The sequence below is a fragment of the Brassica napus genome, chromosome A10, assembly GCF_020379485.1.
Source record: "Brassica napus cultivar Da-Ae chromosome A10, Da-Ae, whole genome shotgun sequence".
NCBI lineage: Eukaryota > Viridiplantae > Streptophyta > Magnoliopsida > Brassicales > Brassicaceae > Brassica > Brassica napus.
Window position 1 is genome coordinate 14,459,966 of NC_063443.1, and position 23,101 is coordinate 14,483,066.

Genomic DNA, 23,101 nt, shown 5'->3' on the forward strand with positions numbered 1-23,101 from the left:
ATAATATAATATACACATCCATCATTTCTTTTCATTAAACGTCAACAAGCTTCTTACACAAAATACAAAATAATTAAGGTCAGCAACTACTAAGCTTCTTACACAAAATACAAACACATCAGGGGAGACTTTTGGTCTTTCTCCGACCTATCTGGCCTACGATTAGCATTAGTTATAGACATGGAAAATAACATTCATCACTGGGACTCTTCCTCAGGTGGTTCTTCCTCTTCTTGAAGAAGGTTCTCACGGTTGTCATGAGCCCAGAAGCCACGCACATCTATTAGCATGCTCGCAACAGTTCCACCTTGTTTACATCCCAAGAGATCATTCAGAGTGATCTTCAAAGGGTCAGACGGTTTCACCATGTCCCAGATCTCGTCCCGAACGTCCTCTATGCACAGCTCATAGTTCCCACCTTCTATCCATTTCTGGTGAACATCTCTGCAAGTTTAACAGATGAGATTTGATAAGTTTAGAAGCATCACACACCAGGAGGGGGTCTTTTATTATGCGCTATAGTGTCTTTGCAGATGTGAGACTCGCGGAACAAAGCTCAGCTACCGCAAGCAGGAAAATTGCAGAGATATTTATTTAATATAGGAAGATTGTATCAGATAACATCACAACTCTTTGATGCTCCTCTTCTTCACTTCCATGTCTTAAAAGAAAATCTACTAAAAACCAAATAGCTTGATAGAGAGATTCATTTACCTGAAAAGAGAGTGAATATCAGCAGTGGTGAGAAAGCCTCTCCCCTGGAGATCAAGACAGCGGAATAAGTATGTCAAACCCTCTGGAGTGTCTTTGTTCTCCAAAGCTAGAACGAAATCTAGGAAGCTGTCGAAGTCCATCTCTCGAGAATTGACTCTGCTGCTTTTGCCACGGCGGACATGCTCATCAAACACTAAAAAGAGTAAAGGATATGATGAACCTTTTCTTTAAAAGAAAAACCTAGTTAGTTACTTCTAGAACTATAATTCAAAAAGTGTTTGAAGTTTACCTCTTTCAATGAAAATCTCAGTTAGGGTCCCATCAGCGTATTCTTTAAGTTCTTGTTTGCTCAGCGATCCACTAGCATCTTTATCAAGTGCAAGAAACATATCTACAGAAGAAAAGATAAACTCTAGATCAATTTGCGCCTGAGTTCTTCACAAGACATAACATAAGCTATCTAGACAAAATTGCAATACTTACCACATACACGTTGAGCTGAAGTCAATGAGAACCAATTTTCAGCTTGTTCTGTCTCTGTGACTTCCTCCTCACTTTCCTAATGTAGAACACACGCGGAACAATCAGCTTCTGAAAGTGGAAAATTATTTACGAACACACAGATGTCTTTCATTAATCCTTCATCCAGACTGACCTGATGCAGTTCCATTAGTTCCTGCAGACAGTTACTGAGAAGTATCTTCTTAATACATGCTTTTCCTGTACACAAAAATAGATCACACACATTAAACACATGACGATTAGATACTTTACTCATACTAGGTTAGGCAAAAATTTCCCATTGCTTCATAGTTATATTATCTTTAGTACCTACCTCGCCTATTCGGATCACAGAAGAAGAAAAACTTTTGAGCAGCAATGCGGCAATACGTTTGTCTAAAGGTCTCCAGCATGTCCCTCAGTTGTGCCAAATTAGGGATTAAACCCATAATATAAGACTCCATCTCCTACAATAACATCAGGTATAGTATTTGTAAAAGAAACATCAGATTAGAGTCAGCATGGTCCTTAATGCTTCTTTGGGGTAATTTAAAACTTTAAGCTTAGGGCCACTTGGGTACTTACATGAGACTGAAGGAAACCATCAGAGTCTTGATCATGCTCACTCATATCAATCCTAGCTTGTGTAAGCGACACCTGAACAAGTGATGAACAAATGTTTATCACAAGAAACAAAGTAATAATCAAATGATAAAAAGAAGATGAGGATACCCACCGTGCGAAGCACATACAGATAGAACGGTAAAATAGCAATCCTTCCAGCATCATCCTTCTCAAACTTCATGAAATTGGATGGGCTGAAAAACTGACGACATTTGGGGCCTATTTGTTCAGTACATACAGAGGCAATGTGACAGAAGTCTTCATAGTTCATCTGCATGGACACAGATTTAGCAACTATCAGAACAATTGGTTAAGGTAGATTACACATAGTTTCAAAACTTTAAGAATGTACCTTTTCAGCACCAGTGGCATCATCAATCACACAACTTTCTCTCAAACAATTCCACAAAGCATCCAAATCATCAGAGTTTAACAAAAGATCCGACTGTTTCTGTTGGAAATGAAACAACATAGTGAAGTGTTAGCAAAAACATTAAACATCTTCAAGCGGAGGCAGTGAAGAATCTATACCTTCAAGAAGCGGTGTTTCGCAAGTTTTTGGACCCTTTGACTAATAGATCCTTCTTCTGGTTTCTGAACAAAAGAGTAAAGGAACAAAAGCTTATTGTATAATACGAAAAAAGGAAAACTAAGAGCTTGATTGGTTTTCCCGCTACCACCCGCAAACGCAGCTTTTGCGATTGGTAGCGGTTGACAGCGTTTCGAAACAATCATACAAACCGCTACAAATCGCTTCAAACCGCTCCAAACCTTTTAAAATCAAAAGCTGGTTCCAGCTAGCGTTTGCGGTTGCGGGCGGTTGCGGGAGGATAATTTTTTTTTTTTTTAAAAACCATATAAATACAAAAATAAAAATAAAAATAAAATTTTTAAAATGGAATTATAAAAATACTAAAATATATCTATTATATTTTAATTAATATTATAAAATTTTAAAATAAAAATATTTTCTATAATTTAAAAAATTTAAAACTATAACTTTGAAAATATAATTTACATATTTATTATAATATTATGATTTTTGATATTTTTATAATTATATAAAATGTAAATATTGTTAATTTATTATTTAACCGCTGCTGTATTTGGTAGTTAACCAGTCATAAGTATCCCGCAAACGCACCAATTTCTAACCGCAGAACCAGTCGTACAAATCTCTTAAAACCGCTAGAAACCGCAACCACCCGCATCCGCAAACGCCCGCAGCCGCAACCGCAACCGCTGCGTTTGAACCAGTCAGACCCTAAGTGTGTAAGAATGCAAGATTTAATCAGGTGAAATGCAGAGACAGGACATTATCATCTTATAAAGTAAAGTGCCCATACCTTCTTGTAGAAACTAGGTATCGTGCTTGATTCTTGGCTTTTAAGTTGCTTTTCTTTAAATATCTCAAACAAGATTCTCTTGATCTCAAGCTCTGCCAAAACAAACCCAGCAAAACTCAAGACCCCAGTCACTATTAACACCCAGCTACAACTTTTTTTCATAAAGTCAGGAACTTTACTCGTTTCGAACACACAACGAGCTCGAAAACGCGAATAAAAATACAAACTTTGCTACGGATAATGTAAGACAATGAGTTTATGGCATACCCATTAGAGCTTCGGATCCTAATCCGGCGCCGGAACCAATGTACCGTCGTAGGTTTCTAACCCAAAGCATCGAAGACGCCGGCGGGAGCTTCCTCTGCGTCGAAGTATCGTGGCTCTCGCCACCGCTAGATCCACTATGCATTTTGCTTCGAATCACGCAAATAGTCACAACCTTCAAAATGAAGCAGGGAGTGAGAGTGAGAGCTGAAAAGTTGAACCCTAGAGCAGCTTTCAAACTTTTCAAAGGTGTGACTAAAGTTTCTCACTTTAAAAAAAAATATAAGTCCTCGATTTTATTGTACTTTTGATTCTCAGCCAATTACTTTATAAAATCAAATTCTAGTACAGAATGTGATAAAAGCCCATTAAATCATTTTCCCGGAAACAGAGCATATAACAAATGGCGTCAATAAAAGCCCATTAGCTCTTTCTCAGAAAATGTCCATTAGCTGTTTCTTGACTCCTCAAGCCCATAAACTATTATATACTTTTATCAGAGATACTTCAGCCTGTTTTTTTGGAGGTTAATCTAATCATATATCAGTGTTCAAAACAAAACAAAAAAATCTAATCATATATCTATCTTATATGGTACGTATAAAATATAAATACCCGTGCGGGTACACCGGGTAAAAATCTAGTTCATATTGTTACAATACAATGAGACCGTTGTTCAAAAAAAAAAAACAATACAATGAGACCCAATTACTTGCTAATATTTGGATCATAAAAAGGATAAACAATTACTGGGTATATGCAAAACTGCTCGACTGTATACAACTACAAGTATCAATTTGGAGTTTGTGACCGGTATTCAAATTCGGTTAAGGAAACGGATTGGGTTGTCCCGGTACAGAAAAAAAGAACAGGAAGAGTAGAAACGGGGAAGAGGGTTATGGTCTATAAAAAGATTTTGACAGGAGATCACTCGAAGTTGATTATCAGCCGTCCAATCAAATATCAGACGGTTCGTACGGTAGAGAGATCTTCTTTTTGACCACACACGTCATGCACACAATCCACTTCTCTTCTCTCCCCGTTAGGTGGAAAATCGCAGCCGTACAGTGTATCAGACCATTAACGTGGCTCCCACAAACTCCATCGCTCAGATCATAACACGTTAGCAGAGTATAGTTTAGTAGGTCCCGCGCTTGCTTTGTTTCCTCGTTGTCGCGTGCGGCAACAGTATCTTACGTGTCATCGACAGTGTCCCACATAGTATGAGCGTACTAGGTTCGGTGGGACTTCTCTAGCTTACTTGTTTACTTTTCATTGGTCCTTGTTTCTTCCCGAAGAATCCAATTATGTTTGGTTTAAAGTTGCCTTGGTTGGTTCCATGTGTTTCGACTTTCGGACATATATTTGTGGTATTTAATTTAGGATGAATTTGCCATTTAACACATATTGGAGCTTGATGTGAGTATTTCACTAATATAGTAACACTACACTAGTACACTCTATATACTCATCTTCTCAAATAATAATAATATTTTCCTCAAATTTCTAAGAAATTTATATATTTCAAGATACCTAAATAGCATAATATTACATTCAATAATAAATAAACAGGGTAGAAAACATATACGCAATTGGCCATTATTTTACTCATATGTACGTAGCTTTAACCTTTATATTATGTAGAGAGAGAGATTGAAAGGCACATGGCGAGCACGAACATCAGTTAGGAATTAATTATGATGTATTTCGTCCCACTAGGTTCCACGAGTGTGTTTGATCACCTGACTTTAATTAAAAATGAATTGTAAACAAAAGGATCGGAGCCTGTAACTTTCCAGTTACCTTAGTTCGAGAACTAGTAAGAATAATGATTAATAAACTGTACACGAGTGTGGTAAAAAGAAGTACCATGGTATGTTCATAAATTTGCATGAATGATCAGTTTGTAAAACAATATTTTTAATTATTTTTCAGAAGCTGGATATGCTGCCGAGCCAACTTTTAGTTTTTACTATGAATAAACGAATTTGATAATAGTACCTACTGATAGTCATTTTGTATCTTCATGACCTTACCATTGTTGATATAAGGCAAACTAATAGTGAAGCCCCCACTTGGCTTTTCAGTCACACTCTCTGGATTCTCGTCAAAGTCCAACTTTGTTCTAAGACAACCTTTACCTTGAATCCGGGGTTGTCCTTTGAACACAGAAAGAAACTTTTAAAAACCACAGCAAAAAAAAAGCTGTTAAATTTCTTAAGAAAAAGTTTTGGCTTTTCAATAGCTGTTCAAAACTTTGTGTGCTTTTCTTTGCCTTTTTTTTTTTTGAGAAATGTGAAGAAATTCTCCATTACTAAACCCAAGAAAGCCTCGATCACATGGAACTTGACTACTTCACTCAAAAGTGTGCAACAGTGCAATCCCAATATCGTGCGCAATGCCAATCGGGTTTGTCGTATCATGTAGGAGTATTTGTTAATATGAATATTTATCTTAGTGAATACACATATGTGTTGTTTTGTTTAGTTTCTCCGAGTATTTTACGAAATATTTATAGTAACTTTGAATTTTTAACCACTACATGAATTCAATATTAAGTTATTAACCAAATGTATATACTTGTTATTAGTAAATAATTATCTCGTTCATCATAACAAAACTATAGAACAATAGCCATTTAACTAATTCGATAGTTTTTTGTAACCACACTACGTTATACCCCTTGATAGTTGATAGTTAAATATATGTTTAGAATTTCAAAGGTTGTTAATTTGGGGGGATAAATACCAAAGTTATGGATTACTCAGGGCGGACTTGAGATTTTTTGGACCTTATTCGAAAAATGTAATTTGTTTAATAAAAACATAGTTTATTTATTTTTCTTTATAAAAACTGAAATTATTATTAAATTTATTTCTATTTAAGTCCTATAACATATTTTTTTTTAATATATTTTTTCATCTTCCTTTTATATTTTCTATCATAAATATATAATTTTCTAAAATGTATTCCAAAAAGAGTGGAGGATCCACATAGTGGGGGCCCATTCAAATATTTCGAATGTCTTCTCATACCCGGCAGAAACCCGGCGGATCTGGTGTTACTTCTTGTGAACAATAAAATGTACAAAACTTTCATGTATATTTCTGACTCAAAATATAAGTGATGTTCATTGTAACGAATAAATATTCTTTTTTGGTTACAATGAATACGTATTTACATACATATACTCAGGTACTGCACAAATATTTAGACAAAATGAGATTTAAATCCTACATGAATACGTATTTACATACATATACTCAGACCCGGGTTTCGACAATTATGGACTGGAAGCAAAAAAAATTGAAGCTGTGATACATATAAAAATAATGGAAAAAGTAGTGGTGATACTCAAACTCAGCACCAAGAACATAATAATTTTAACCATAAAATAACTACTCTACTCTGGTGAAAAGTTCGTTGGATAGAAGGCCAGAATATTTGATATTCTAAGAAGAGCCGGAAACACATGCTTCCCTTGCTTGTGTTCGGGCCAAATACTGAATCTAGTTATTGTTCAGATTGTATGACCACTAAAATCAAATATAGTGAACTATTTTTTATTTAATACCACTATTGCTGATTTTAATTTCGATGGTAATAATAGGTAAAATATGATGTATAGTAGAAGATAGTCAAATGGAAGGGTAGCCCCACGTGAAGTTCATAGTAACAGCGGATTGAACGGTGCAGGACAAGCGGTTTGACTGCGGTACGGTTCTGACAGTTATAAAAACGTATAGATATATAACATATGTAGAGATTTTTGTTACTGTTAACTGCGGTGCGGTGCGGGATGGATGTTACCATTCGAAGCCAAAATATGGGTGGAAGAGTCGATGGACGTCAGATTTTTCTATAGTTTAAGCTTGTCCCTAATTCTCAAAAGGGATGAACGTTAATGAAATTCCACACCGCAGTTAACAGTAACAAAAATATCTACATATACCATATATCTATACGTTTTTATAACTGTTAGAACCGCACCACAGTCAAACCGCTTGTTCCGCACCATTCAATCCGCTATTACTATGAACTTCACGTGGGGCTACCCTTCCATTTGACTATCTTCTACTATACATCATATTTTACGTATTATTACCATCGAAATTAAAATCAACAATAGTGGTATTAAATAAAAAATAGTTCACTATATTTGATTTTAGTGGTCATACAATCTGAACAATAACTAGATTCAGTATTTGGCCCGAACACAAGCAACGGAAGCATGTGTTTCCGGCTCTTTTTAGAATATCAAATATTCTGGCCTTCTATCCAATGAAATTTTCACCGCCCCACCCTGCACCGCAGTTACAAACCGTCCCGCCTCGCCCCGCACGGTAGTTAACAGTAACAAAATATCTACATATACCATATATCTATACGTTTTTATAACTGTTAAAACTGCACCGCAGTTAAACCGCTTGTCCCGCACCGCTCAAACCGCAGTTACCATTCGGAGCCCAGTCTTAAATCATTGCATTTTAGAACCCTGTGTAATTTATGAATAATTACTGTACTCTAATAAATAATAATCGTATTTCAAGTATAAGATATTCTAGAGGTTTTTCTGTTTCAATTAATAAAAAGCTTCCATTTAAAAAAAAAGATACTTTAATTATTATAAGCAATTGCTCTCAAACTTTTTTTATAGTTGAGTTAAGTATTATAATTGATATATTCATTAATATTTATGTATTAAAAACATTTCTTAAATTTCCAACTGAAACATCTTATATCTTAAAACACGTTATAATATAAAACATTCCCAGTTATAGAGATTGTTAAGTTATATGCTATTCTATGATTGATCTCTGCCTAACAATTATCCTATTTAAAATACGCATGAAACTTATAAAACTAAATACCATTGGTGTTTTTATTCTGGCGCACAATATATTCCGCACCAGAAGACAATGACTGTGGTTATTACTGTCGTATTAGTCAAAGATAAAATGTTAAAAGATCCAAAAATGGTAGTTCAAAAAAAGAGAGCCAAAAATGAATAGAACCCAATATAATATTATTAGTTTGACTCATTTTTACAAGAAAAGAATACAATTTTCATTCCCAATGCCATTTAGCAATTTGCAAAAAAAGCTTACCAACAATTATCACACTTCCAAGCCTTAATATAAGGAGTACATCACACTTTTGCACCGTAAGGTAAAAAAACTATTTCAAAATTCTCTTTTTTTTCTTCTCAAAATTAACCAATATGACTTTTAGTAAAAGGTATTAATATAAGAACTTACAGAACTAATATATAACTTATCAATTTGTAGAGTTTGACTTTTTGAAAATTTGGATAATAATTTAATCACTTTTCAACTGTTTCGTATAGATATATTTAAAATTTTGGTTTGAAAAAATCCTAGTTAATATTTTGTTATTATAGCTAGAGATTTCAAACCAAAACCTCAAGTAATACTCATGAAATTCATACTGAAATGGAAAATAAGTGTAGTGGGAATCAATATGCGGCATGAACTCAGTGAATAATAACCAAACTACCATCAATTAGTTTTGATTTTTACTAAACTCAAAGAAGTGGCCTACCTTGTTGCTCTTGTGTTGGGCAGTTTTGATCCAACTTTGCTTTACAGTTCCTTTTGAGCTTTCCGAACTTCCCATTGACTATCAATTCTTTTTCTTCAGACTGGTCCCGTTAATAGTATGGTAAATGTACACAAGACTAACCTAATGGGTTCGATTATCTATATTGTTAAAGTGTCTTTGGCTTTTGCATTATATTGTTCAATCTTATATAATTTCATTAATAAATTACAAATCGAGAAAAATGTCTTAAATATTGTATGAATGGGGATAAAACATAGTAAAATGCAATTATTTGCAAGTCATAGCTCTTTTAAGCTATTTGAAATAACATTGCGGTTACTAGACGAAAATGTGGATTACATACTTGCATACCGCCAACGAAATGTAAGGGTCCATGTGCATAGGCAGTCCAAGCAATATATGTCTTCCTTAAATCTATGTTTGACATTCGATTTTAATTTTAAATTTGATAGGTGTTGTTTCGGAATATTGATTCACGTGCCCGATTATTAATTGTTTTCTTTGACTAATCTTTCTCTAACATATGCTGAAAATTTCTTAAACCCAAACCGTGTATTAATTCGATTCCTTATATATGAATCAAAATAATCTTCACGCCTAAGTACTAGTTTATATATACACCTAAAGTACTAGTTTATACATATTCGCAAAACATCAGCCTTTTTTACCGTTGGATTTGGATACCGTCGTCGAACGTTCTACTAAAGACAATAACCAAAACATATATAGGTAACAGCTTGTCACACCAAAAATATATGTTTGCAGTTATTTAGGCTCCGAATGGTGACTGAAGTTTGAGCGGTGCGAGACAAGCGGTTCAACTACGGTGCGATTCTAACAGTTATAAAAAGATATAAATATATAGTATATGTAGAGATTTTTGTTACTGTTAACTGCAGGGCGGAGCGGGACGATGGTCACCATTCGAAACCTAGTTCTGATATCATTAAAGAATAATTATATATATATAGTTTGATCTCAAACCTAATATTTAATAATATTTTATGCTATATTTCTACTTCTCTCAACATGGAAACTCCTAAGTTAAATGTATCATCAATCCACAACGATTCAAAGATAACTGTTCTGGCTCATCACGTATGTTTAGTTTAAAGTCTCTAAATAATCAGTCATTATTGAATGATTAACTAGTTTTTGACCTTTTATAGCTCTTAAGTTAAAGTCGTGTTATCGTTGACTATGAACATTAATCGTGAATTCATCATATATATTGTTTGTCGGGTAAGACATTAATTTCTAAATGCAATCACATGTGACAAATAACTACTGGAAGCTCATGTGTAATCCTAGAAAATTACAAACGCAAAGAGACTAATTTTGTGTTGACTTGTGTTTGTTTGCATACATGGACATCAATACAAAATTGTCCACTGAGATATTAATCTTTTTTTTTTAAAATGTAAACGTACGTTGTAAGCATTTTAATTTGTGTGTGGTTCATCTTGTCTTTCCTTAACCACTCCCATTGAAAAAATCATTGCTAGATGACAAAAAATCTATTCTCATGTCTACTTCCGCTTAAAACGCGGGTAACCATGTGATTTCATCAGGGGCTTCTAAAATTAAGTTAGATTAACACTTAAATGTAACTAAACTAAACAAATCAAAATACGATAGAAAACTCGAATGTTTATGACGCTTATTGGGAGAAAATTTAAGCTTACTGATTTTGAAATATATTCAAATTGTTAATAAAATTGGTTAGAAGACAAATTCATGATTCTATATACCTCAGTACAAACGAATTTATCAGACACCCTAATTGACAGGGGATTTAATTTTTGAGAAATATCGATTTTTTTTTTACGTAGACCCTTGACCAGATTGATCCCATCGAGCTAAAATATACTGTGACATTCCATATTTTGCAGTAGTTCCAATGATTCTTAGCCTCCTTAGGCTTTCATAAGTAGCCATATATATACATACATACTGTATACACACGTTAAAAAATGAGACTCCGGTGAATAGTAATGTTCCGAAAACAGATTTAAACAAACAGTCAATTAAGCTGTTTAAAATCGGTTTCGATTTATGTTAACTAATGATATATTAAAAATTTTATAAAAATCCGAGTAATTAATGTGCGAAAGTTTAATTATTTATGTCGCTGAAGCCTAAATATAACATCTTTGGGAAAGAGATAAAAACCAAAAAAAGAAAAGAAAAAAAGAAGAAGAAGATGATGGTCTACTAAAAGCAGTTAAATCAAAAGTGATGTCTCTCTATCAAGCTCAATGTCTCTCTATTTATAACAGCACTTCATTTCCATTCCCAAACAACACTCATCATCTTTAGACAGAAGCAAAACAACAACAAAAAAAAACTTTCTCCCTTTACTCATCTTTAGCCAAAACCCTAGAAGAAACCTCCTTTTGGAAAAAACCCATTTCTTCATCATCATGTCAACCTCCAAAACCCTAAATCATAATAAACCCTGTGGAACATCGCCAACTCAAATGGGTTTTTCTGTAATCCACCAAAACACAACCAACACAACGACCACAACAACTGCCACAACCGGCGAGAGAAGAGGCCGGAGATCAAAGCAAGCAGAGCCAGGGAGATTCTTAGGAGTCAGGAGACGTCCATGGGGTCGTTACGCAGCGGAGATCAGAGATCCAACCACCAAAGAACGTCACTGGCTCGGCACTTTCGACACTGCTCACGAAGCCGCTCTTGCCTACGATAGAGCAGCTCTTTCGATGAGAGGCACTCAAGGTCGAACTAACTTCGTCTACACTCCAACTGATGTTCACACCATACTCACAAACCCTAATCTTCACTCTCTCATCGTCTCTCCTTATAATAACCAATCCTTCTTACCAAACTCTTCTCCTCAGTTTGTCATTGATCACCTTCCTCATTATCAAAAATATCAGCAACCTAAACATACTCTCCCCCAAGCCGTCTCACCTGTCGCTTCTTTCAAAACGCCTGTTCGTCATCAAAATGCAGATACTCAAGCGTTTGGTAATAGTCCTCAGAACTCGTCTTCTAACGGCTCGCTATCTTCTTCACTAGACGAAGAAAGTAACTTCTTCTCGCTAGAAGGAACTAACTCCAGTACCAACTCGGGTTACTTGGACTGCATTGTCCCACACCACTGCCTTAAGCCACCTGCGGAAACCACAACCATCCAAAACCAAACCGGAGCAGGTTTCACAACTCCGGCAAGCAAGGCCTTTGAGTCACCCGGAGGGTTTAGTAGTAGTTACTTCGATGATGGTGATATGCTGATGATGAATCGTCATGAGTTTGGTTCTTGTGATCTCTCTGCCATGGTCTCTAACTATGGTGCTGGTGCTTCAATGTCAATGGAGGATTACGCTATAATGGAGCCTCAAGATTTCTCTTCTCCTATCGCTGCTTTTGGTGATGTTACAGACACAGGCTTCTACTCACTCTATTAGAACATTCTTTTTGATATTTCTGTTTTTAAGTAATAATATAAACGTTATTCCATGGTCATTTTGATTTTTGTCGTTGACAATATGTTATCTACTTAATTATATATTATGCTTATTGTATCATGCACCATAAGGTTACCTTACCATGAAGTTTTTATTTTCTTTCTTCTTTATTTTGTATGAGTTTTTTTAAGAGTCAATTAGCTAAAAAACCACAAAGAAGTTAGAAAATAGGTAAATGCACATGATGTGATAAGCTGTGTCTATGAACAAAGATACCATAGTATGGGGTTTAGGGTATTGAGTTAATTATGGGAAAAGTTGTGTATATGGGATGCAATTTCACTTTTTTTAATATCATGGTTTTGACTAGCAAACGGTGTTAATGCGAGTTATATTATAGATCACTTTTGTTCGATGCTACTTCCAACACACTCATTATGAAATATTATAAGTGGTGTGTATAATATAATGAAATCAAATGTCTTACTCAAAACATATACTCCCTCCGTATCCGTTTCATAATAGATGATGTTTTGAAGAGTTATTGATGTTTCAAAATACATAATGTTTGATATTTTTTAATTAGTTTAAAGTTCATTGAAAACTGTGTAACCAATGATGTTTTATAGTATTTTTGATAATTGGCTGAATTAGATTTATTTTATATTTTTAGTGTGTATTTTCTAGAAAAATGTGTATGTCTTAATTTTTGTGCATTCATCCAAAACATCAACTATTTTGGATCAGAGGGAGAGGGAGTATTTGACTAGACGTGAATAACTGAGATATATATGTAAATTATTTTGACAGGATTATTAGATTAGTTGCAGAAACTCAAGTATCCATAGTTTTGAACTTTTGATGCTCGGTTATTGTGAACGTTTATGACAATTGTAAATTTGGCATTAGTTTGAATTTTAATATAAGATATATATATATATATATATTTAATATAAGAGATATATATATACATGGTTATGCGAAAAATATTAAGATTAGAGACGCTGGAGATTTGGCATCAAATTTTGCATTTTAATTTAATAATATTAGGGAAAGTGAGATGGACTTTTAGTGAAGTAGCATGATGGTGTTTTACATGTGTTCTGGTCATGAGTTGTTTGGTCTTTGATTGCACAGTCACTGTTTCATGTCTCCCTTCTTTTGCATCTTTTGTCAACAACTCAACATCACAACTCTTTCTGTCTTTAAAAAACATCTGGTTAAGGTTTTTGTCTTTGTTTCATAGAACTCAATTAGTCCCCTTTCCAGTGTTGATTAACTTCACTTTACTTAATAAAACTATCAGATCCAATCAAAGCTGTCATACAGATCAAACATAGATACACACGCACGCATATGTGTATATATATATATATAAAATGTGTCAATGTGCCATGGAGTTCATATATGATGCTTTAGAATTTGTTTGGCGCCAAAGAAAATAACTTGCAAACAACTATGTATTCTAAAACATTTATAATGCCAATCGGAAGTTATATATTTAAAATATAAGGAGTACGTATCATTATAATCGCCATAATTTGTGAAGTCTACCATAATATAAGAGCGATATCTTTAGACAGCCTTTAAAAATGGTAGATTATCTAATTGCCAAACTGAGAGATAAATCATTTAATGATTAGTAGTTTATGGGTTGTTGAAAGATTTTGTTGTGATGTTTCATTGACCAAACTCATGATTATGATTTTTCAGTTGTTTGAGTAAAACTAGACGCAATGAACAAACCGCACATGCACATGTTATATCACCGACATAAAGAACCAAGTACGAGAATTACTGACTTCTACTTCCACATTAACAGTGTTTTTTACTTTTTACCCACCCTACTTCTTTTCATATCATGATCAGAGTCGTACGGATCGAGTGTAGAACAAGAAGAACGAAAATAGAAACGTGACACCGAAACCTGTTATATATTTTCTGTTCCTCTTCTTGTTGCTGCTCCCAAACCATTTAGAATCGGATTGTTTCAAGACTATTGCGTTTACTATTTAACATTTTGTTTACATTTAGAAATTAAAAGTCTTTTGCCAAACCCTTTCTTTTTGAGCAAGTAAAGGGTTGACTGAAACATTATACATGTATCTTCTCTTGAAAATAACAAGGGTTTTACTTAATAACTTCACCTTTTAAAAAAAACGTAATTAAAAAGAAAAATCGGATTCTCGATCAAATCCCATTTTCCATAACCTTTTTCCTTAAGAAACAAAGGATTTTCAGGCCATTTTATTAACAATTGTTTTCGAAATGTTTGAACAGAAAAAAGAAAAGAAAAAAAGATAGATGGCCGTATGAAGGAATCATATGAACATGGTAAGAGAGACATAAGAGGAAAGACATAACACATAAAACTAGAGCTGCTTTCGTCTCTCTCTCCTTCTGCTTCTTGGTGTTGTCTGTCTCTACCCAAAAAACGAATCTTTTCCCTTTTTATGTTCCTGAGTTCATGAAAGTTTGATGAAAAGAAGATAGAGAAAAAAAGAGAGAGATGATAACCTAAGAAGAATAGAGAGAGATTCTCTTCTCTTCTCTCCTTTGAGTTTTGTCTCTTTAACTTGAAGCCTTAACCTCATCCTCAATGCTAGCCGAGTCACCATTTTTGGTCTCAGCAACAGGCTCAGACTCGCTCACACCCCCGGTCATAGAAGAAGAAACTCCAGCGGACACAGTTTCCGAGCCACCACTTGTAGTGGTTTTTGGTTTAACGGAGCTCGAAGAGTGAAGCTCTGTGCGTTGGTCAGACGTCGATGATGATGACGCAGCTAATGTGCCGAGCGATGAGGATCCTGGAGGGTAAGTGAGCGAAGAAGCAGACGTGCTGTAGCTTAGTGAAGAAGAGCCCATGGAGTGGTCAAATTTGCAGTCAGGCCCAAACTTACAGATCCCATGTTGCGCAAAGTGGCTGCATGGCGCTGTGCCCTGCAAATGTTCTTAGTATTAACTTTCTGTTCTAAGATGCATTGTACATTGTTATAAGATGTATTATTGTACAGGAAAAAGAATGAAATTTCAAAAAATAAACTTACGTCTGAATAAAACTTTCAAATCAAATCAAGAAACAGAGTTCTTCTACACGGAACATATTATTAATTCATAACAATAAACTCTATAACGTTGAGTTCATGACAATTTCATGACAATTCTTTTCATAACTCAAGGCGTAAAAGCTGAAATAGTCAATGAGTGAGACTTACAGGACGAAGTGGGAGGCCAATATTGCTGAGATTAACTCCTTTTGGTGGTGCTGCTTCAAGAGGGTGATGGAATCTGCAAGAGGCTCCAAATTTACAGTCTCCGGTTCTCATAAAGTACTGACAGTCTGGTTCTCCAGGTCTCTGAGGAAAAGATTGCTCCTTATTTGAAGATAGGCTCGTTTGATAAGCAGGCGCCAAAGGAACAGAGCTTGATCCCATAGAGGGTTGACTCCCAGGGGAAGCCTAAACAAAATTAAACTGAGACTTTGTTAAAAGATTAAGAGGTAAGGAAGAAAGTAGGATCGGTTTGGAACGTTACCTGGTAAGGGTTCCAGCCCGGGTATGGAACCATACCGGGAGGAGGAAGAACCATTTGGCTGTAAGTACCGTAAGGGCTTTGAACATAGGAGCCTGGTAAAAGCTGTGGTCTTGCTACAAAAACACCTGACTGAGACTGTAACGATGGATAAATAGCTGAACCAGTTGATAACTGCTGCTGGTGAGATGGCGGTTGTGCACCAGGAGGAAGGGGATGGTGAAACCGACAGGTGGAACCGAATTTACAATGACCGGTTCTCATGTAATAGGAGCATTCTTTCTCACCCTGCAAGGAAAAAACCATTGAGAGATCAATACACGTACACCACCAAAAGAAACAAAGACAAAAACCAGAGAAGATAGAAAAAACAAACCGGGCGTAATGGGAATCCCATGTAGTTTAATGAGACAGTAACAGAATCTCCTCCTCTTTGTCTAGGATGGTGATACTTGCAAGAAGCACCGAACTTACATGTTCCCGTTCTCATAAAATGCTGTTCAAATAAAAAAAACATAAAAAGTGAGAGACTTTGGCTACACTAAATCACTAAGCATTGCTAGAATCGATAAAAAAACCTGACACACGGGTTGTCCCATTCTCTCTGGAAACTCTCCAGGTTCTGTTCTGAGACCTCCCAAGACCTAAAAGAATAAAAACATCTAGTTAAGAGCTTCCAAGCAAACTACATGTGTCAGTGTTAGATCATATAGATACAACTATGCATCTGTGATCAAAAAGGTAGTAACTTTATCAAAAACTCAAGACAGTAAAAAACAGAGAGAGAGGCAGAGAGATTATTACCGGTACACGGTTTGGTGGGTGATTGAACCGACACCTGGAACCGTACCCGCAAACACCGGTACGTAAGTAATAAATACAATCAGGCTCATCGGGACGCTCCGGGAATGATTCACCTCCACCGCCTCGCAGCCCTAACCGCCACATCGAACCTACACAAAAAACCGCATTTTGAAAAACAACGATCGCAAAACGCTAAATCGCAACGTTATACCTTCTAAACCGGTTTCGGTTCCGGGAGGTGATGGATCCGCCCGTGGCCCTTCTTCGCCGACGCGACCGTACCGCTCCATCGTTTATCTCCCTAACCTCTCTCTGTCTCGAGCAATGTTGAGCTCCGTTCAAATGGGAGTGTCGGGGAAGGGATTTTCTTCTTCTTTTGTTTGTTTGGAGAAGGAAGAAAAGGACAAAGAAGCACGGATCGTGGTTTGGTTCTGTCTGAACACCACTCTCTCTCAGTCGCTCGCTTGATCTCTCTCTCTCTCTCTCTCTCTGCTTAAAGTTGTTAAATTCAGTTTTTGTTTTCGTCTGTGCCGATATTTTTGGTTTTAATTCGTAATGAATTATTTATTATTATTTTAATTTAATTTTATTTGGAAGGGGGATGGAGGGGGGAAGAAGGTGTTGATCTTTCTTTATGCGTGGGTCGCCTTTTTGTGGGTGTTTTGCCGGTGGTGGTTAATATACGCGCCAAACCTATACTAGATGACTTCTCTTTCTTTATTATTATTGCTTTCTATTCTTGATATTTTCTATTTTTATCAATTATTGATTTTGATTTACTGTGAAATTATACCTTCAAAATGAAACACTTGAAATAATATGTGGATATGTTTTTTTTTAAAAATACCCTAGGATAGCATTAATTTTTTTTTATCAGCTATCAAAGGGTAATCAAAATATGTTTCATTAAAAAAGTAAAAAATATTTATACCCTCATAACTAGCTGAATCAGGTATTTTGAACATTATTATGGATTGATTTTTTAGCTTTTTAATGTAGGTATTTTATATATTTACAATGAATTAGAAATGATGCTAGTGAAACTTTTGCATATAAAATCCAGATGGATTATAGGTAAAAATTTAGATTAATTATCGATGTAAATAGAAAATCGAATATTTTATCAACTAACTAAGGCATTGAAAGTGATTACTGATTAGAATGAACTTCTACCAATGTTTGGATGGTGGGGTTCAAAATTTGACTTTGATCTACAAAACAATGAGTTTACAAACTTGTGTACTTAGCTCTTGAAACAAAAACACCACACACACAAAGTCACATATAGATATATTGACACAAATGTTATGAAATATATAGTCTATCCAAATGCAATATCTTACTATATACTTATAAAAAAAAATATCTTACTATATAAATCTTTTTAAAATGGGAAATGGTAGTTTGGAAATTGTAATGGTTGGGAAAACAAAAGTCAAATAAATTAAACTCTGTCGGTTCAAGTTGCAAATATAGCAAGAAGACAATTTCTTTGTCAAAAGCAACGTATGTCTTATTAATCTTTTTTTTATAACAAAATATCTTATTTAATATTTGATGCTAACATTTTGTTTTCTCAACCAATCTGCTAGTTGTTTTGTAAACTTACCTATGGGTCGCTATTCGCTACTACACTGCTCGAGCATATTAGAGTTATATTTTTTGTGCTAATGTTGATTACGACTTGTCCACCTTATATTCTTAGTTTGATATATTATCTACGGTTAACATTTTTGACTAGCTGTGTCGAGTATGGCCATATACAAAACAGTTTTTTCGTAAATGTAATATTTTAACTGTAAACATTATAAACAAGAATTAATTCTTTGTTAATTAAGAAATTCCCAAACAAAACCACTCGTCGTCTTTCTAGACTCGAAAGTAACCTTTGATAATATCTTTGATAATATCAAAGAATTAATTCTCTAAAAAGGTTACCAAAAAAAAGTAACCTTTGATAATATCTTTGTTATTGGACGTAAATCTTCCTCTCACGAGGATATTAAACTGAGAGGAAGAAGATTCAAATTCCAGAGAAGATAACCACGCCGTCACCATTAGATTACACTCGCTTTGTTTCAAAGATATGAACATAATTATTCTCTAAAAAAAAGATATGAATATAACTATAACCATTAAACAAATTATATCTATAAGATATGAATATAACTATAACCATTAAACAAATTATATCTATCTGCATGCGGAAACTATAAAAGCAATAGAACACAATTAAATATTAAAGACAACCGAGAAAGAGAAACCAATATTACTAACCGGGGCTTCTAGCTCTAGTGGTAAAGGGCTTACAGCTGTGATTACCGCCACCTGGATTCGAATCTCGGCCACTGGGGAATTAACATTTCGGCATCGCCAGGGACAGAGGATCGACATGTGGCAACACGTGACTAGTCTGGATCACTTCTGTGAGGCCAGGATACCTCTGTATAATTCAAAAAAAGAAACCAATATTACCATTTAATAAATGTTTGGTTTTTTACCGTGTTTTTAAAACCGGACAAAACCGATAGTTAAATTGGATTCGACCATGAACCGGATACATAGCCGGTTTGGATCTAATAACTGGTTCGATCCTAAACCGATTACATAGTCGGACGATTGGATTTCAGAGTTATTAAACTGATATAAATTATTAGCATAAAACTAGTTTATATTTACAATATTTTATATTTTAAAATTATTTATATTTTTACTTATGTATCATATTTACTAATATTATTTCTAAATTTATATATTAAAATGTATTAAAACAGATTATTGAACAAGGTTTAATCCAATCATATTGAACCATGATCCAAAATTTTTTTAGTTTATCTTTCCGTCTGGGTTTAAAAACACTGGTTTTTGATATTCGTTGACAAACATAGATTTCCTTTCCGAAATCATGAATGCAGATAAGGAAACTCGTTATCTCTTGGCGCCTCGAGCTGATTTACACTTTGTCATGATTTTGACATGAGCTTGTATAGAGGGAAAACAATACTTACAAATGAAAACTATAAAAGTATATAAAAGAATACAAAAACAACTTGTTTTATTTGCACAAACAAAAATTGACGTGGTGAGAAGGAGATTGCGGAAAGTATTTGTCTTGCACGCTCACGCAAAGAGTGTGAATCGCAGTCAACACCTCCACGAAACGTTTAAAGAGTCACTTCACACTACGAAGTATATAGCATTATTACCACTTCTGATAAATATATGGAATCGTAAATTTAATGCGTTGGGTGAATTATTACAAAGGTCATCATCATAGTATAAGTTAAATGTGTCAAACAGGATTCAAGTTTTTGGGATTCTTTCACCAGCCATCGTAATAGCCTGAGTTTCTATTTTACATTTTGTTTTGTGGGCGACAAGTTGAGCCAAAGTTGGATGAAATTTCTCTAGCATTTCGAATACCATCATTACGTTATGTTTTTATCGTCGTTTTCGTTTTGGTTGCCTTATAAAGCGCGTGAAGTTAAACCCCGTAAAAAGGACACGTGAGGATTTGCGTTCGGACCACTTAAAAATGTGACACTGTATAATCGATGATTCGAGCCACTCACAAAAGAGCGAAGATCAGTTAGTTAAGTGAGGCAGTGTTATTTTCTTTTGTCGCCAAGTGACGCATTTATTATATAAACTTATAAAGCATGGTGAAGTTTTTGACTTGGAGAAGTATTGGCCACATGTGAGCAGCTTTTTGGAGATTGTGTTATTCTCCCAACCATACCATCTTTTCGACCATTAACATTCGTATCCTTATCTACCAAATGTCGGCGAGGGTCATTTTTTCCTTGTTTTCATTTCTAATACTTCTTCTCTTGTTTTTCTAATACAAAAAATTGTTTGAAATTTGAGCTCGGACCATGCTATATATGATGAATAGTTTTCACAAATATACGAACGATCAAATTAATTGAATAATATTATAATCAATTAATTTGACTAGTTAGCTGCTAAATCTCATTAGATTTGATCCATGAATTGTAAAGCGACGACATGAAAGAGATTGATAATCATCACGTAGACAATAAAATATGATCAAATCTTAGAAAATCATAGAAATTAGTAACTTAAAAGTTTTCGTACTATATTGAGTCTCATCTTGTCCCTTGGAAGTAGTACAAACACCTAACCCAATAAATAATAATCTCTGTTACATATACTGTTCCTGCAAATGAACTAGACCGGACCATCACTAATCATGATCTAAGAGGCTAAAAACAAAATCAATTCAACTTCAACCAAAATACAAATTTCAGATTCACGAAGCTATTTGAATTCAACTCACAAATAGCTCCAGTCTAAACTTTATCAAATATATGACCAGTAATATATAGCCCAAAAAGGGGCACTAAAGCTTCAACTTCTTGTTGGGTCTCTTCAACTTGGCATCTTCATCGACTGTGATCTGCTCCTTTCATAAAAGTTTACCCCACACAGATATGAGTGACGGAATCCAGAAAGCAACAGACTTTATAAAAATTGTGTGGGGAGAACGAAAAGCAAGCCGAAAGATGAGGTAAGGACAAAGGGTGCGAGGGAGATAACCTTGTGCTTTTTGTTTTTCTTCTTCTTTTTCTTCTTTTTCTTTTTGCTTAGCTTAGTGTTCTCTATCTTATCGTCATCAGAAGACACCTAAAACATGACGGAAGAAGGCGTACGTAAGAACTGGTCAGTAGAATATATTCTCAAAGATAGTAGAAAGAATCAGGTACCTCAACGTCTACAAAGGAGACAACGTGTTGGATTCTTCTTCCTGAACTTGAAGTCCTACCTGAGATCAGTAGAGGATCATAAAAGATTATGCCTTCACATTCGATACTCTTACCAGAGCCTTAAGAAAACTCGTTCTGCCACATATATATTCCCCAATAACATTAACGTTGTGCATTATTTTACACGGCATTGGCTTGGATAAAAGCAAATCTCTCTATGCTAGCGTGCTATGTTGTTTGCACCGAACATCTAGGAATAACATTATTCTAACGTTCGAAGTGAGCTAAACTTAGTCCACAGTTACAATGTGACTTATAGTGTGGAACCACATTCAGGCAAGCAGTCATTATGCATTTCATCTCAGGAATGCCAAACTACATACTATGCTTTCCAAACTCTTTCAAAGCGACTATGAAATTATGGAAAGCCAAAGGAATGCATCAATGCACAATATTTATTTGCAACGATTTAGTGAAGTTTCAATACCACATACATCCTGCTCTAACATAACCTTTGAAACACAATTATACCCAAACATATAAGATTTCCTGATGGATGCCACCCATAGTTTCTACTACATTATTCCACTTTTCATAGTTTTTCAGCATTGAAGGGAGAGAGTTGGGCTTGGTACCAATTATCTTAACTAGAACTGAGCTACAATTTCAGAAGAGCTTGTTCATATCCTAGCTCTCAAAGCTAATGTCCAACCAAAATACTAGAAAATCTACAATACCAGATAAGAAACAGAAGTGATCCTCCTTTTATTTAACGCGGACAGAGAACAAACAAAAGCAAATTACCGAAAATAATTACAGTAACACCTTCATTACCAGTAACTTGCACTACCAGTAAGCTAGTTACAATATAGTCCTGCATTAGACTCAACAAGAACACCTTATCAGTACGTCAACAGATTATGCACAGCAACCTCAGCTCTCAGCTAATGCTGAGCTATCAACCGTGACTATAATCAACTAACAAACTCTTCAAGGCTAATAATTAAATGGTCCTCTACTACACTAACAAGGAGCCTTACATTGCCATCTTCCAAATGCTATACACCTCTCTAAACAAACTAATCCCTTTTCGTTCCAATTCCAAAACTTTCAAACATACACCGTCAAAGAGTCTTGTCTTAATGTAGCACTCACTCGAAATAATGTGTCTGGAGTTTTTGACAGCCAACTCGATAAGATCAGGATCAATGGAAGACAACACATTAGGATCTTGCAGCTTCCTTTCTAGAAACTTGGCTAAAGCCGCCGCTTTGTTCGTCTTCATTGGTCCACCTGGATGAGCTAACACATGAAAGTCGGAACTTCAAATCGATAAGAAGAAAAAGCTTTGAGGAGTGATAAAGAACCTGGGCAGCTGAGAGCGAGAAGAGGAAGGAAGAGAAGTAAGCGGTGCGAATTTGCTTCCTCTGAGAGCTCTCTTCTCATCTTCCGTCAACTCCTCCATGCCTCCTCCTCCTCCTCCCATTAAACCGATCAGAAACTTTCAAATATTTGACAAACCGAAATCATACCGGACTATTAAACCGATATTGAACCAATTATGGAGTAATAA

The 23,101-nt window shown here is 35.1% G+C and overlaps 4 protein-coding genes and 1 non-coding gene across 6 annotated transcripts; 1 reads left to right on the forward strand and 4 right to left on the reverse strand.

The window, feature by feature from the left end:
• Position 1: 1 nt before the first annotated feature.
• On the reverse strand, positions 2–3,704 carry LOC106369832 (probable serine/threonine-protein phosphatase 2A regulatory subunit B'' subunit TON2). The gene is made up of 12 exons (XM_048743163.1): positions 3,453–3,704; positions 3,186–3,277; positions 2,371–2,433; positions 2,192–2,290; positions 1,952–2,110; positions 1,801–1,872; positions 1,550–1,682; positions 1,370–1,434; positions 1,198–1,273; positions 1,004–1,105; positions 715–907; positions 2–444 (listed from the first exon to the last, which is right to left on the reverse strand). Exons 1-12 carry the CDS (start codon positions 3,592–3,594, stop codon positions 198–200), a joined length of 1,443 nt encoding a protein of 480 aa, XP_048599120.1. The 5' UTR covers positions 3,595–3,704; the 3' UTR covers positions 2–197.
• LOC125579686 lies at positions 520–645 on the reverse strand. Its single transcript, XR_007317741.1, has one exon. It is a non-coding gene; the product is annotated as a small nucleolar RNA snoR104 (small nucleolar RNA).
• A 7,093-nt stretch (positions 3,705–10,797) lies between the features above and the next one.
• On the forward strand, positions 10,798–12,634 carry LOC106387796 (ethylene-responsive transcription factor ERF086-like). Its single transcript, XM_013827719.3, has one exon. It carries the CDS (start codon positions 11,456–11,458, stop codon positions 12,464–12,466), a length of 1,011 nt encoding a protein of 336 aa, XP_013683173.2. The 5' UTR covers positions 10,798–11,455; the 3' UTR covers positions 12,467–12,634.
• Positions 12,635–14,698: 2,064 nt separating this feature from the next.
• LOC106387795 (zinc finger CCCH domain-containing protein 58-like) lies at positions 14,699–17,378 on the reverse strand. Its single transcript, XM_048743164.1, has 7 exons — positions 17,013–17,378; positions 16,802–16,950; positions 16,576–16,641; positions 16,374–16,493; positions 16,001–16,285; positions 15,682–15,924; positions 14,699–15,406 (listed from the first exon to the last, which is right to left on the reverse strand). Exons 1-7 carry the CDS (start codon positions 17,089–17,091, stop codon positions 15,038–15,040), a joined length of 1,311 nt encoding a protein of 436 aa, XP_048599121.1. The 5' UTR covers positions 17,092–17,378; the 3' UTR covers positions 14,699–15,037.
• Positions 17,379–21,020: 3,642 nt separating this feature from the next.
• Positions 21,021–23,032, reverse strand: LOC106387798. Of its 2 annotated transcripts, XM_048743167.1 has the most exons (5): positions 22,896–23,032; positions 22,684–22,821; positions 21,529–21,587; positions 21,362–21,448; positions 21,021–21,221 (listed from the first exon to the last, which is right to left on the reverse strand). In XM_048743167.1, exons 1-5 carry the CDS (start codon positions 22,972–22,974, stop codon positions 21,165–21,167), a joined length of 420 nt encoding a protein of 139 aa, XP_048599124.1. In that variant the 5' UTR covers positions 22,975–23,032; the 3' UTR covers positions 21,021–21,164. The 2 variants fall into 2 exon arrangements, with proteins under 2 accessions (XP_048599124.1, XP_048599123.1); XM_048743166.1 differs by having other exon boundaries at positions 21,021–21,448.
• Between the last annotated feature and the right edge of the window lie 69 nt (positions 23,033–23,101).

Bases quoted from the DNA above. Each gene is read 5' to 3' on its own strand.
- LOC106387795 (XM_048743164.1), bottom strand. From the start codon at position 17,091: ATGGAGCGGTACGGTCGCGTCGGCGAAGAAGGGCCACGGGCGGATCCA. The intron at 16,642-16,801 runs GTAATAATCTCT...TTATTCTTTTAG, and splicing joins ACCCACCAAACCGTGTACCG to GTCTTGGGAGGTCTCAGAAC. The intron at 15,407-15,681 runs GTAAGTCTCACT...GAACATTTGCAG, and splicing joins TTGGCCTCCCACTTCGTCCT to GGCACAGCGCCATGCAGCCA.
- LOC106369832 (XM_048743163.1), bottom strand. From the start codon at position 3,594: ATGCATAGTGGATCTAGCGGTGGCGAGAGCCACGATACTTCGACGCAG. The intron at 1,435-1,549 runs GTAGGTACTAAA...TTTTGTGTACAG, and splicing joins CTGTGATCCGAATAGGCGAG to GAAAAGCATGTATTAAGAAG. The intron at 445-714 runs GTAAATGAATCT...TTAAACTTGCAG, and splicing joins GATATTCACTCTCTTTTCAG to AGATGTTCACCAGAAATGGA.
- LOC106387796 (XM_013827719.3), top strand. From the start codon at position 11,456: ATGTCAACCTCCAAAACCCTAAATCATAATAAACCCTGTGGAACATCG.
- LOC106387798 (XM_048743166.1), bottom strand. From the start codon at position 22,974: ATGAGAAGAGAGCTCTCAGAGGAAGCAAATTCGCACCGCTTACTTCTC. The intron at 21,588-22,683 runs GTGAGTGCTACA...TACTGATCTCAG, and splicing joins CTCCAGACACATTATTTCGA to GTAGGACTTCAAGTTCAGGA. The intron at 21,449-21,528 runs GTACCTGATTCT...GTCATGTTTTAG, and splicing joins TCTCCTTTGTAGACGTTGAG to GTGTCTTCTGATGACGATAA.